At 36.8% G+C, this 12,874-nt stretch overlaps 3 protein-coding genes across 6 annotated transcripts; 2 read left to right on the top strand and 1 right to left on the bottom strand.

Annotated features, from left to right (window-relative positions):
• The first annotated feature begins 5,252 nt into the window (after positions 1 to 5,252).
• On the top strand, positions 5,253 to 8,742 carry LOC104814585 (ATP-dependent 6-phosphofructokinase 1). Of its 2 annotated transcripts, XM_010542698.2 has the most exons (14): positions 5,253 to 5,344; positions 5,509 to 5,797; positions 5,979 to 6,025; positions 6,186 to 6,225; positions 6,295 to 6,357; positions 6,447 to 6,584; positions 6,703 to 6,861; positions 6,989 to 7,042; positions 7,149 to 7,217; positions 7,325 to 7,454; positions 7,543 to 7,808; positions 7,899 to 7,941; positions 8,025 to 8,179; positions 8,342 to 8,742. In XM_010542698.2, exons 2-14 carry the CDS (start codon positions 5,696 to 5,698, stop codon positions 8,540 to 8,542), a joined length of 1,467 nt encoding a protein of 488 aa, XP_010541000.1. In that variant the 5' UTR covers positions 5,253 to 5,344; positions 5,509 to 5,695; the 3' UTR covers positions 8,543 to 8,742. The 2 variants fall into 2 exon arrangements, with proteins under 2 accessions (XP_010541000.1, XP_010540999.1); XM_010542697.2 differs by lacking the exon at positions 5,253 to 5,344 and having other exon boundaries at positions 5,351 to 5,797.
• Positions 8,743 to 8,883: 141 nt separating this feature from the next.
• Positions 8,884 to 10,233, top strand: LOC104814582 (AP-4 complex subunit sigma). Its single transcript, XM_010542693.1, has 4 exons — positions 8,884 to 9,115; positions 9,499 to 9,585; positions 9,700 to 9,768; positions 9,871 to 10,233. Exons 1-4 carry the CDS (start codon positions 8,975 to 8,977, stop codon positions 10,003 to 10,005), a joined length of 432 nt encoding a protein of 143 aa, XP_010540995.1. The 5' UTR covers positions 8,884 to 8,974; the 3' UTR covers positions 10,006 to 10,233.
• LOC104814583 (gamma-glutamyltranspeptidase 3) lies at positions 10,099 to 12,868 on the bottom strand. 3 transcript variants are annotated; one of them, XM_010542694.1, is made up of 7 exons: positions 12,718 to 12,868; positions 12,112 to 12,443; positions 11,482 to 12,000; positions 11,161 to 11,396; positions 10,801 to 11,065; positions 10,593 to 10,730; positions 10,099 to 10,509 (listed from the first exon to the last, which is right to left on the bottom strand). In XM_010542694.1, the coding sequence occupies exons 1-7, from the start codon at positions 12,830 to 12,832 to the stop codon at positions 10,231 to 10,233; spliced, it is 1,884 nt and encodes a 627-aa protein (XP_010540996.1). In that variant the 5' UTR covers positions 12,833 to 12,868; the 3' UTR covers positions 10,099 to 10,230. The 3 variants fall into 3 exon arrangements, with proteins under 3 accessions (XP_010540996.1, XP_010540998.1, XP_010540997.1); XM_010542696.1 differs by having other exon boundaries at positions 12,112 to 12,430; positions 12,718 to 12,809; XM_010542695.1 differs by having other exon boundaries at positions 10,418 to 10,509; positions 10,582 to 10,730.
• Between the last annotated feature and the right edge of the window lie 6 nt (positions 12,869 to 12,874).

The following is a 12,874-nucleotide window of genomic DNA, read 5'->3' as shown; positions in this document are numbered from 1 at the left end:
TATATATATATATATATATATTATATCGGGTATCCGTTTATATTTGACATCACTTTGCCAATTGAGTTCATAAATAATGATGGCTGTTTTCAAAATATACCATTTTATTAATAATTTAAACAAAATTGATGTTGAGATATTCGTATATACTTTAAGTTCTTTCTATTTATGAAAATCATATTATGCATTTTTTATTCTCACTTTTGCCACTGTAGAATGATATTCTATTTAATATCGTTTGTCTCATCAAGAATTTATTGATATCAAACATAATTAGGAGATTTTATAAGAATCTTTAATCCGACAATTAGTGCTAATTTGGATAGATATTAATCCATCTGCTTCATTAGGAATTTTGTTTTGTAACTAACGCTTACAATCACCCTTTACACAAAAAAATATTATAATGATTTTATAGTTATAAAAAAATTTATACGCTACGTATCATAACACAAAAACATCTTCTTTTGCCATTTTTAAGGTATTTTGAGGTAATTATTTTTCCGATTGAAAATAGAACATCAAATTAAATATTTGATAATATAATTATTTCGAAATATACTAACAAAATCATACCGAACTGATAAAATGGACGTTGTACCGTGAAGGTTCGAGTGTATATTTTTTTTTTCCCTAAGCGCCTTTTTGGGTAATTAATCAATTAATTTTTTGTCGCAAGTGTTTTAATTTAGATTGTGTCGGGGTCCATATTTAAGATAATGGGTCCCCACACAACCAATGGGTCCATATTTAAGATTACAGTTACAAGATCTGAATCGCTAGATTTTCTAATTAAAATGTGTGATTCAGATATTAATTGTAATGAATATATTGTTTCTTATTATAATACGAAATTAGCAGGCTATCATCATTTGAATATGCATATTCCAATACAAAATTACCACATTTTCGCTGTTACTACAATATGAAACCGAACTTTATGTTGGATTTTTGTTTCCCTTGTCAAATATGTTGTATACTTTTAATTTTATTTTAAGATAAAATGTGTATATATGAACACAAGCATGGTATTTTACAGTAGAATTAAAGATAAGACAAACTTTCATGCAACCTCGGTAAAATAAAACCACAACTATTTCCAAAAAAGGGGAGAACATATATATATATATGTATCTATGTATGTATTAAAAGGAAATTCAAAAACTAAGGACAGTCAAAGAATGAAATCATGAAGGGACCAAAGACATGTTTGTGTAAACATATAGATGCCTATGATTGCTCCTTTGTCTGTGTATTATTATTATTATTATTATTATTATTATTATTATTATTACGTACTTTAGTTACACATCTTTCACCGTAAAAAAACAATTTCATCTAATAATTTGTTGACTTGATGAAAATCAAAACTCTTATCTAATCCGCTATATGATTGTCATCGACAAGGAGAAGGATATATATATTGGTTGCCAATATTAGGTTTCATATATATATATATATATATGTATGTATATTCACCAATCAACATTCACCCCCCTCCCCCCAAAAAAAGTTTCATATAAATAGGTTGGTGAAAGTGAGGTTTCTGAATGTAATGGGCCGGGCTCAACATTGTTTTTTTGCACGTAGGCCCAATATGTGAGAGCAAATGGGCCTGGACTTTCTCTCTCTCTATATATGACACAGACACAAATATAGTATTAGATGTCAATAAAAATCTTTATATATAAAAGTACAGTGGATTCATGAGGGAGTGACACATGTACTATGAGAAGAATATGAAAGATTTTTCAAACAATTTATTACCCATTAATATGACACAATATAATTTCCCATATTCTCAAAAATTGATGCGGACTACGTAATAACTTTATTAATAAATAATTAATTTAGTTTTTGAATTCATTGAACAATAACTACACCCACTAAATAATAACAACACATATTAATTAATTCTAAACTATAAATAGTGTTTATACGTCAATACAACTATCAATCAATTATTTTGGTGTTTGAGTGTCTTTGAGATCAATGGCCCACAAGGCGAAAGCCATTCAGGTACACAAAATTCTCCTCCCGATTTGTGTTCTACCGATTTCTATAAACCTAAATCGTTGCATTGTACCGATTTTTCTGGTTTTAGGAAATGGTTGAAGCACTTGAACAAGGTCCCAAGAGTGGAATTCTAGACATTTTTCAAAAAAATATATTCATGCCGTTATAGTAAGTATTTAGTTTGATCAATCTTATCCAAAAAATATTATTTTGATGAAGGATTTATATATCGTTATTTTTTTCGGTCGAATTTTCGGTTTATGGGTTTAGGTCGGAGTCAGTCTAATGCTTTTGCAACAACTTCGGGAAATACCAGTGTGACATATTACGCAAGTTCTATCCTTGAAAGAGCCGGTTAGTGACCATATCCAATTTATGAATTCAGTTATTTTTTGAATTTTGTATTCGAAATTAGTATAAAAATCGGTATAATTATTATAAATATCAAAATGTTTATTTATTCTCATGTTTAGGTTTTCCAAGCAGCATCGGAATAATGATACTAGCGATCGTCATGGTATTTTATTTGAGTTTACTTAATTAATTCGGTTTTAGAATCTTTTTGGACTGACATGTGATTTCAGATTGGTTTTCGATTTTTTGTTTTTATGAAGTTACCGATCTTTGTTGGGTTTGATATTGGTCGACAAAATGGGACGTCGTCCTCTTCTTATCGTACGTTTAACCGTGAAAATTAGATATATTTCTTGATTTTAACCTAATAAATCGGTTAAGCTAACCAAAAATCGATTTTCTAATTCCATATCGGCTACTGATTCAATTACCCAGCTGAAATATATTTTTATAGTTTTTGGCTTCATCTATGTTTGATATATAAATGTGTATGTGTATCGTATGGTAGTTTTTGAGATACTATTTTATATTTCACAAAGTGATCCAAAAGAACTTATAGTTCTCAAAACTTGAAAAAGTAAACATTTGCAGTAACAAGAGAAGAAAGATGATAAAAAAAAGTCAGTTTTTTATAAGTAAATTCTTCAATACAATTGTAAAATATTCGATACGGTTTGCTTGGAAACCCTTTCCATGTTTTTATCAATGTCTTGATGAACAAAAAAATAAGTTAAAACGCTGTTAGACTTTCCAGTTTTTTTGCCTAGATATCTATGTCATCGTGGAAAATAGAAACTGATGGATGTTTACCATAATTTTTTTAATATCTAAATTAAAAAAGTTTAATAATAAAAAATTAATTAAACTTCAATCTCTGTAGAAAAAATTTGAAAATGAAAAAGATTAATGGTCAATAACGTTAAGTCAAATTGTTCGATTTATTGTCTATTATTATATTTTAGCGTAATTGGAGTTCTTTTTATTTTTTAAATTAGAAACTCTAATGATTCAAAGCACAAAATACAAAGAAAAAAATACAGAAGTATTCATTTTAATTGGTATCAAGCAAAAGATCATACTTATTGAGAATCTGCTAATACAAATTTGAAATAAAAACTAAATTTCATGTCTACCATGGGATGATAATAATAACATATTCTACTTTTTAATCATGGATTATTGATGACTAAGATAGCGAAATTGAATACTTAACAACGATGTTATTTTATTTCAACTTTCAGTTTTTTTTACAATATATGAATGTAAAATTACAAAACATGACACCACTTTGGTTTTTGTTTTGATCATATGAAAAAAAATTTCAAGCATGAAAAGCAATGTGTGTATGCTTTGTTCTACAATGTCTTAACATCTTTTTTTTTTTAGAGATTACAATTTCTGTCCAAGTCTCTCATGTTACTATTTCATTTTCTTCTTAACTATTTTAATTAAACTTGAAATTTTAAAAAAGACGTCACCCATATGAATCCAACGTACGTTTAAGATACGATAAATAAATTTTCTACTATATTTACGTTAATTCTTATGAATTTGAATTGATTTAATAAAAACTATAGAAACTATGAAGATTTTAATTGGATATAACGTGAAATGTTAGTTTGGTTGATTAATGGCCCCCTATGTATCACTAAGGTTTAATTTTAAAGACTTTTCAGAAATTTATCGAGTCAGGTCTTGATTTATAGGACCAAAATCTTAATGATAATTATTATATTTCATAATATGTGAAACCCAAATAAAATTCTTTTGTTAAAAGTGGTCGGGTTATTCCGGATAATTAATCTCATATGGGTTGTTGAACGTCCAATATTATTTTGATAAAATATACATAACATATAAATATGACATAATGTTATTTTTTTGTTAAGTATAAAATAACCAAATCTTAGTGTATTAAAAAAATACAACGACTTAAAGTGTAATGGGATAAATAAAATATTAATAATATTAGTGTTTTATTTCAGTAATTTGATTAAATTAAATAGATATCGATGAAATTTGATTACTGATGATATTACATAGGTTTAATATTATAATAATATTTTATTATAAAATATTTATTAATCAAAATATATTATTTTTATATTTATAATACCAACCAAATTTATATTATTGTTTAAAATTATATTTATCAAACTATCGATAATTATATTTTTTAGATACCTTGGATTCACTTAAAGTAAAACTCTTTTGCCAAGTCATAAAATTTGTAGAAATATTGTTCTAATATTCTATATTTTATTCGTTGATTCTATATTATAATTTACAAAAATTAAACACATAACATATTTCTCTCTTTGAAAAAAATACAGCATTCAGTAATCTTCGTATTTAAAATAAAATCTACATTTTATTTAAAAAATATAAAATATAGAATCAAAACAATATATAATATTTAATTTTGAAAAAAATTTATGTATTTTTAGTCCGCGCGATACGCGCGGGTTAATACCTAGTATATAGAATTTTAATAAATTTATCTTAGGGCATATTAGCTAGCAGTCAAACCCTATTGGGTAAGATTAAAACAAAAAATAAATTTAATAAAATTGGAAAGTTGGAACAAATTGGGTAAACACCTCAAGTCTACTTGTTAGAAACATTACCTTTTTACCCCATTAGATTTTTCATTTCTTAATGTAGCAAACACCATATATTATACCATTACATATATATATATATATATGTGTATATGTCCAATAAAATTTGACTATATATATATATATAATTACTCAACTGCCCAGAACTTTGGGAAAATAAAGAAAAGGGCTTCAATTACATAAAGGGTGTCTTCTCTCCACACTATCACCGACTTCTTCACGATCGCTTTAATCTTGGAACTAAAAGGTGAAATAAAAAATAAAAACCCAAAAAGATTTCGCCACTTGTTCATTTCTCCTTCATCCAAAACCCATCATGTGATCTTCTTCCTCTCCATTCATGCTTCATCCAGGTTTTATCTTTTTGTTGTTGTTCATCAAATTTTTGTGGGAGGCGCATGCCTTTTTTTTTTTGGAAATGTTCAAGTCAACCCTCTTTAACCTTTTTGATTTGTTGCCATTAAAAATGGGTAACAATAACTTTTTCCTACGATTTTCGTTGCATGGATTCGTCTAGTTTCTGGTCATCTTCTGCACGGGTCACTCCTCTCAAATCTTCCTTGTCGGATCATCATTTGGGCTGTCGGGTCCCTCGCATCAGTCGAAAATTTCGGTCTTTGAGCTCTGATTCGGGTCTGCGTTTCATCATTTCGGGTCCAGATTCCGGTAAGAAGAGAATCGAATCTCCGACAAGGCGATTGGCTATGGCGTCTCCCGCGAATTCCGACCGGAAGATCATCACTGGTCCCGCCGGTTACGTTCTCGAAGATGTTCCGCATTTGTCCGATTACATCCCGAGCCTTCCTGTACGAGTGGTTTCTTTTATGTTTCTGATCGATCACCCTGTTTGGTTGCCGGGAAAATGCAATCGAACAGGGACACTTTAGCTTAAAAAGTTACGATCTTTGATTCGTGTGATGATTTCCGAAAACTTTTTCACCATTTCTTCCGCCATTCGATTGATTTCTGCGTCGTGTGGTGTTTCAGACATATCCAAATCCATTGCAAGACAACCCTGCGTACTCTGTTGTCAAGTGAGTGAGCTTCGACTTAATCCAAGAACTCATTTTTCTGTCAAATTCCTGAACTTCTCTCTGCAATGGAGATACGGTTATCAATGGCGGCGTATTCTAATTCTGAAATGTGCAAGCCTTTGCTGGACGATAAGCTTTTGTATCAAATGTGTTTTTTCAGGCAATATTTCGTCGACGAGGATGATACCATCCCTCATAAGGTTCGTTAAATTCTCTCCTTCCATGTTTTCAACAGGAATTAGCATCAACGATTTCTCTTCATCCTGCAGATAGTTGTTCATCCAGACACTCCCAGAGGAACTCATTTCCGGCGTGCTGGACCTCGGCAAAGGGTATTTCCGTCTTTTATCCACCCGGTCACGGTCACGAGTCTGGTGGCTATACGGCATTGCCTCCTGATAATGGAACCGGTTCTCTGCAGGTCTATTTCGAGCCGGATGATGTTCTTGCTTGCATTGTCACGTGTGGTGGCCTGTGTCCGGGACTCAACACCGTGACCCGGGAAATAGTCTGTGGCTTAGCTTACATGTATGGTGTAAAGAGGATCCTCGGAATAGATGTAAGCCGCTGATGTAAACCTCCACCTCTAGTGTCATTCTTTGCATTGTTCAATCTCGGCATATATACAGAGTTTCTCCTTCATGATTCATGAATCTCCATAATGAATCATGTTTCAGGGAGGTTACAGGGGATTTTACGCAAAAAACACGGTCCCTTTGGACCCGAAAGTCGTGAACGATATACACAAACGTGGAGGAACCGTGCTCGGTACTTCTAGAGGTGGCCATGATACCGCCAAGATAGTTGACAGCATTCAAGATCGCGGGATTAACCAGGTTCTTGAAAAGTTACCCAATTACTGTTAGGATAACAGTGAATCTGCAGTGAATCTAATGTAGAAATGTATAACCATCTAAGATTTGAGACGATACAAATCGTTTTTTTACCATGGGATTTCACCAGGTTTACATAATTGGTGGAGATGGAACTCAGAAAGGTGCAGCGGTTATATTCGAGGTTCTTCTTCGTTTTTATCTGTGATCAGTTCCTTTGCTGTAACTAAGAGATGGGTTAAAAGGTTGTTTTTTTTCTTCCATATGTCTTTTTGTTTCTTATTCTGCAGGAAATCAGGAGACGGGGGCTCAAAGTCGCGGTTGCTGGAATACCGAAAACTATCGATAACGACATTCCCGTAAAACCTTTACCCTGAATTTGAGTTTCGGGATTGTTTTCTGATTCATTACAGCTGTTGTTGAGAAAGATAACATGGTGAAAGAAAGAACGGATCTTTCTTGATAGGTTATCGATAGATCTTTCGGGTTTGACACGGCTGTTGAAGAGGCTCAACGTGCAATCAACGCAGCCCATGTCGAAGCCACGAGTACTGAGAACGGCATAGGCCTTGTTAAGTTGATGGGACGGTATAGCGGTAAGTATAGGAGATTTCATTGCTCGAATGATACAAATCGGCAGAAAAATGTTTCTAGGTTTTTAAGAGTGAAAACCCTTTTTTGCAGGTTTCATTGCCATGCATGCAACTCTAGCCAGCCGAGACGTGGACTGTTGCTTGATCCCGGAATCGCCCTTTTACCTCGAGGGAGAAGGCGGGCTCTTTGAATTCATCGAGAAAAGGCTGAAGGAGAATGGTCACATGGTGATTGTGATTGCAGAAGGGGCAGGACAGGAGCTTTTGTCTGAAAGCATGCAGTCCATGACTCTCAAGGATGCTTCTGGTAACAAACTTCTTCATGATATTGGCCTGTGGATATCTCATCGGATCAAGGTACGCTATATATTCTTCGACAAGAACATCAAAGAGAAACTTTCTTGAGAATTGGCTTCAGATGGGTTCATCTTTTTTCTGCTTCTGCAGGATCATTTTGCCAAGAAGATGACCATAAACCTCAAATACATAGGTATATATCTATATATAATCTGAGATTTGATCGAGGGATTGTATAGTGTAATGATATATGATCTGTTTTTGTTTTTTTTGCAGATCCAACTTACATGATCCGTGCTATTCCTAGCAATGCATCAGACAATGTATATTGCACGCTTCTAGCTCAAAGCGCTGTTCACGGAGCCATGGCTGGGTACACAGGCTTCACTGTTGGTCTTGTCAATGGCCGACATTCTTACATCCCCTTCTACGTAAGTCTAAACTCGGAAACGAAACCCATAATTCACAAGCTTTTTTATCTGCGGATTCAGCAAGATGATGGGTCATATGCCGTTCTTGTTCTTGATTCAAGAGCAAGAAAACCATCTTGACATGTTTTTTTTGATGGGAGGGTGTGTCTGAATTTTGCGCAGAGAATCACAGAGAAACAGAACGAGGTGGTGATTACAGACAGGATGTGGGCAAGGCTTCTGTCTTCGACCAACCAACCCAGCTTCATGAATCACAAGGAAGTGTCGCCGGAGAAGAAGGACGAGGGCGCCGGAAAGATGACGTGGATCCCGGAGAATGGTCAGGTCGGGGACCAAGAAGAAGCCGTGAACATCTCTGTCTGAAAATGGAACACTGACGCCGTCGGAGTTTTCTAACTGTTTTTTTGTTGTTGTTGTCATTAAGAGAGGGATTAGTGACTCTTCAGAGGATTATCTTGTTTTTAGAATAATCATCCATTCCTAAGCTTGAAAATTGCTGTAATGATTCTGAGAATAATGCAATAACTGTGTTTAAGGTTGAGTAAAACACGATTTTCAGGTTCTGTTACTCGTGAATAGTAAATTTAATATATAAAAGACTGTTATATAAATGATTTTTTAGATTTTTCGTAATAATTTAAAAAGAAAATAGAATTACAAAAAATTATGATCTAAAATTTTAAAATAAGCTTAGTTTCGAAAAAAGGAAAAAGGAAACCAAACCGGAGACAGGACGGAGAGAGAACACGTTGGAACATCTTCGACGAGGGAGAGCTCGGAGATTCAGAGAGAGAGATGGGGATAAGGTTCATATTGATGGTGAACAAGCAAGGGCAGACGCGTCTGGCTCAGTACTACGAATGGCTCACTCTTGAGGAACGTCGCGCTCTCGAAGGCGAGATCGTTCGCAAATGCCTCGCCCGCAACGAGAAGCAGGTTCCGATTTCGTTTCTCTCTTTTTGTCATCCCTCGATTCGTTGATGTTTCTTGTGCATTCGACTTAGGATCACTCTCGATTTTGATCGGATCTCGTCGCCCAAGCCATTTGATGTCATATGCATTCGCCCTAGATCGTAAAGCCGCGGTTCTCTGATCCTAGAATTGGCCTTGGTTTTACTGAATTCCGGTTTCTTGGATGATTGGAGATCCATACTCGACGTTTATTACTTCTTGAACTGCATCATGTGATCCAGATTCTGAAGCTGTTCTTCAAGTTTCTAATTCCTTGTTCACATTTTCTAGCTTTAGGTGATCGCCGGTTCTTTGCTCTGTTCACTTTCAGTGTCCCACTAAATCTTTTGTACATTCTAAACTGACAGTGTTCATTTGTCGAGCACCGCAACTACAAAATCGTCTACAGACGTTATGCATCTCTGTTTTTCCTTGTCGGGATCGATGATGAAGAAGTAAGTTATCCCTCTATTTTCTTGACTGTTAATTCTTACATGAAACTTGTTCTGGAAAACATGGATGTCTCGTTCAAATTTTGTTTTTTTTTCTGGGTAATTGTCTGGTCGCAGAATGAGCTAGCGATTCTGGAGTTCATACATCTTTTGGTCGAGACCATGGACAGGCACTTTGGCAATGTGGTAAGCTCAAGCTGTCTCGGACTGAATACATTTGTGGCATTACATGTTCCTGTTGTGATCCATTACAAACTAAACGAAATTTCTGCTTTGATAACTATGTAGTGTGAACTAGACATCATGTTCCATTTGGAGAAAGCTCATTTCATGCTCGAGGAAACGATCATGAACGGATGCATTGTTGAGACAAGCAAATCCAACATACTATCGCCAATACAGCTGATGGACAAAGCCTCTTGATAAAGGTTCCATTTCGCCACACTTTCTTTTTCCTTTCATTTCTGTCCCGTGGGAACTTGTTGTATGTTAGCTATTTGCAAGAAGAAAAGATGATTTTCCTATTATCATCTTGTGGATTTGAACTTCACAAGATTGACAGTTCTATTCGATGGATCAGACAATGAAGAAGAAAATAACAGTGTATATTTACAGTTCTATCATTATGAATTTGATGGTTCGATTATGTCACACAGCGGCTGGTTTCCCATCCTTCCGGGGATCACTGACTGCTGTGAGAATGCCCTTTAATAGATTCCCTTTCTTAGAATCTTTTCCGTCTTTCCTTCCCCTATCAATGTGTTCTTCCTCAAAGCTTTGAACGACAAGCTGAACTATGGCTCCTGCTGCTATGTTCTCTAGTTCATGGCCCCTTTCTTCCAAGAACATCTTACTGTCTTCGGCAAGCTCTATGTGATCTCCATTGATCACGGTCAAGTCCTCGTATTTCACCACATTCGGTATTAGCTGCAGTAAGCATATTTCTTTCATCGAATTAGTACATAGTTTTCCCAACTGACATTTTGTTGGATGTCTTACTTGTTACATACACGGTGGTAGACTCGAGAGCTCTGGACAGCATCGCGAGGTTTCATCCCCAAGACAAAGCAGTTAAGGAATACTTGGACCACTGCCGGTATAATATTCATACCACCGCTCCCACCAAGAGCCGCAACCAGCTGACCATCCTGCAAGAAAACTCGGGTTCATGACCAGACAACTCTCCACTTTTTTAAGTTCGAGATGAATCCCTGCTACCTTTGTGATTACGAGAGGGGTCATGGAAGACAAAGGCCTCTTGTTCGGTTCGATGAAATTTGCAGGTGCTGGAGGTAGCTTGTCGGGAGTTTTCTCCGTGGGCACAGAGAAATCATCCATCTCATTATTGAGTATAATACCAGTGGAGGGTGACAGAAACCCTGACCCGAATACATAATTCACCGAGGTTGTCATCGACACCGTGTTCCTATCTGAATCCACGATAGAGAAATGACTTGTCCCATGGTCCCGGAGCTGGTTCCATCTGGTGAGAACAACATGAACAGAGAAACAAATAAGTACATTCATGGATAAGGATTATGTCTCCAGGCGGGGAGGGACGAGAGACAACCTACTTACCTGTAGAAGTAATATTCCGGTGGGAACGTCGTGTTATCAAATATTTTCTTCTGGATTTCATTGGCATGAGACCTTGAGAGCATCCGGTTAACAGCATTCGTCGTGTTTACAAACGCAGGGTCCCCGAGATCCATCCGAGCTGCAAACATATGTTTCATGGCTTCTACCAGACGATGCAGACCGAGATTCCTGTCGGCAGCGTAAAGCTTCGTGTAGCTGTCCAATATATTCAGAATCTGTTTCAATCCAACCATCGAAAAACGCCCTTTTTAACAGGTGAGAAAGAGTTGTGACAAAAGAATTATTCGATAAGTTACTCGCCATGGTGAATCCAACAGTTCCACTAGAAGGAGGAGGCATTCCGTGTATGGTGAAACCCATTGCATCCGCAGCCATAGCATCTGTGATTCCGACCTCATAACTCCGCAAATCTTCCATCGTGATGATCCCTCCAGCCTTCCTCACGTCCCCGACCAGCTTCTCGCCCACCGGCCCATGATAAAACGCCAGGGGACCATTCTCCGCCACAGCCTCCAAGCTCTTAGCCAGTTCTTTGTTGTAGCAAGTCTCTCCTGCTCTAAGCACTCTCCCTTTCGGGGCAAAGACCTTTCGAAGGCCCGGGTCATTCATGATCTTGGAAGAGTGGCTCGAAATGGCATTGTCGAGATATGGAGCCACGATGAAACCATCTCGGGCGAGTTCAATAGCCGGCTGAAAGAGCGATTTCCAGGTGGAACGTCCGTACTGTCTCCACGCTTTGTAAAGACCGGCAATCTCCCCAGGCACTCCTACCGACAATGCTCCGTTTGATTTCGCGTTTTCATCGTTCTTGTACATATCCTGTTTCGGTTCATTACACAGACCAAACCAAACCAAACCAGGATCATTCTTACAATACTTAGATTGGACAAGCGTGATTTCTCTGTACAATATCTGAGATTTTTGCTGAACCTTTGAAGCAGTCAATGGGGCGGTTTCTCTCATGTCGAAGGCCTGAGCTTTCGAGTCGGTCGGTGAGGCGACGATCATGAAGGCCCCGCCGCCGATTCCACTGGCCATTGGGTTGACCACACCGAGACATAAGGAGGTGGCGACGGCTGCGTCCACCGCATGGCCACCTCTTCTGAGTACCGAGGCGCCGATCTCAGAACACCGGCCATCGTCGGCCGCCACGACGCCGTTTTCCGACTCGATCACGTCCCCGACATTGGTTCCGAGGCTTAGATCGTGTTTGGTTACTTGTCCGGACAGCCAAGTGGTTAAGTTTTCCCTATAGGAGAAACCTACGGTTGAAGAAGATCGATTGAAGATAAAGCTTGGTATAGATGTAAATCTATCGTCTAACCGGACAGACCCAGGATCAGTAAATTTGTTGTCTCCTCCAAGATTGTTGGAAATTATAGAAAAGATCGGAGCATCTAATTGTGATTTTGTGTTAGTTGAAAGTCAACGACTTCATTAGTTTCGCTCAAAAATATCATCGGCTTGATTTACCAGTTGGAAAAAACTCAGATCATCACAAGATCTGAGAGAGAGAGAGAGAGAGAGAGTTCCGACCTGAAATTCCGACGAGGAACAGAACCAAACACAGAGCGATGGTCCGATTTCTCTGTCTCTTCTTCGCCTTATCTCCGACCAGTCGATCATCGATGCCCAGAAGTGGATCCTCCATTATCTTTCTCTCTCACTCCCGTCTCTCTCTCTCTCTATTGGA

The sequence above is a fragment of the Tarenaya hassleriana genome, unplaced genomic scaffold (genome assembly GCF_000463585.1).
Source record: "Tarenaya hassleriana unplaced genomic scaffold, ASM46358v1 Cleome21, whole genome shotgun sequence".
NCBI lineage: Eukaryota > Viridiplantae > Streptophyta > Magnoliopsida > Brassicales > Cleomaceae > Tarenaya > Tarenaya hassleriana.
The sequence above is the reverse complement of the archived record's forward strand: the minus strand, read 5'-3'. Positions and strand labels throughout refer to the sequence as shown.

Excerpts from the sequence above, each read along its gene's own strand:
- LOC104814585 (XM_010542697.2), top strand. The coding sequence starts at position 5,495 with ATGGATTCGTCTAGTTTCTGGTCATCTTCTGCACGGGTCACTCCTCTC. Across the intron at positions 6,358-6,446 it reads GTGCTGGACCTCGGCAAAGG|GTCTATTTCGAGCCGGATGA; the intron begins GTATTTCCGTCT and ends GGTTCTCTGCAG. Across the intron at positions 7,043-7,148 it reads GTGCAGCGGTTATATTCGAG|GAAATCAGGAGACGGGGGCT; the intron begins GTTCTTCTTCGT and ends CTTATTCTGCAG.
- LOC104814582 (XM_010542693.1), top strand. The coding sequence starts at position 8,975 with ATGGGGATAAGGTTCATATTGATGGTGAACAAGCAAGGGCAGACGCGT. Across the intron at positions 9,586-9,699 it reads TCGGGATCGATGATGAAGAA|AATGAGCTAGCGATTCTGGA; the intron begins GTAAGTTATCCC and ends GTCTGGTCGCAG. Across the intron at positions 9,769-9,870 it reads ACAGGCACTTTGGCAATGTG|TGTGAACTAGACATCATGTT; the intron begins GTAAGCTCAAGC and ends ATAACTATGTAG.
- LOC104814583 (XM_010542694.1), bottom strand. The coding sequence starts at position 12,832 with ATGGAGGATCCACTTCTGGGCATCGATGATCGACTGGTCGGAGATAAG. Across the intron at positions 12,444-12,717 it reads GTTCCTCGTCGGAATTTCAG|GTTTCTCCTATAGGGAAAAC; the intron begins GTCGGAACTCTC and ends CTTCAACCGTAG. Across the intron at positions 10,510-10,592 it reads GCTCTCGAGTCTACCACCGT|CTAATACCGAATGTGGTGAA; the intron begins GTATGTAACAAG and ends TGCTTACTGCAG.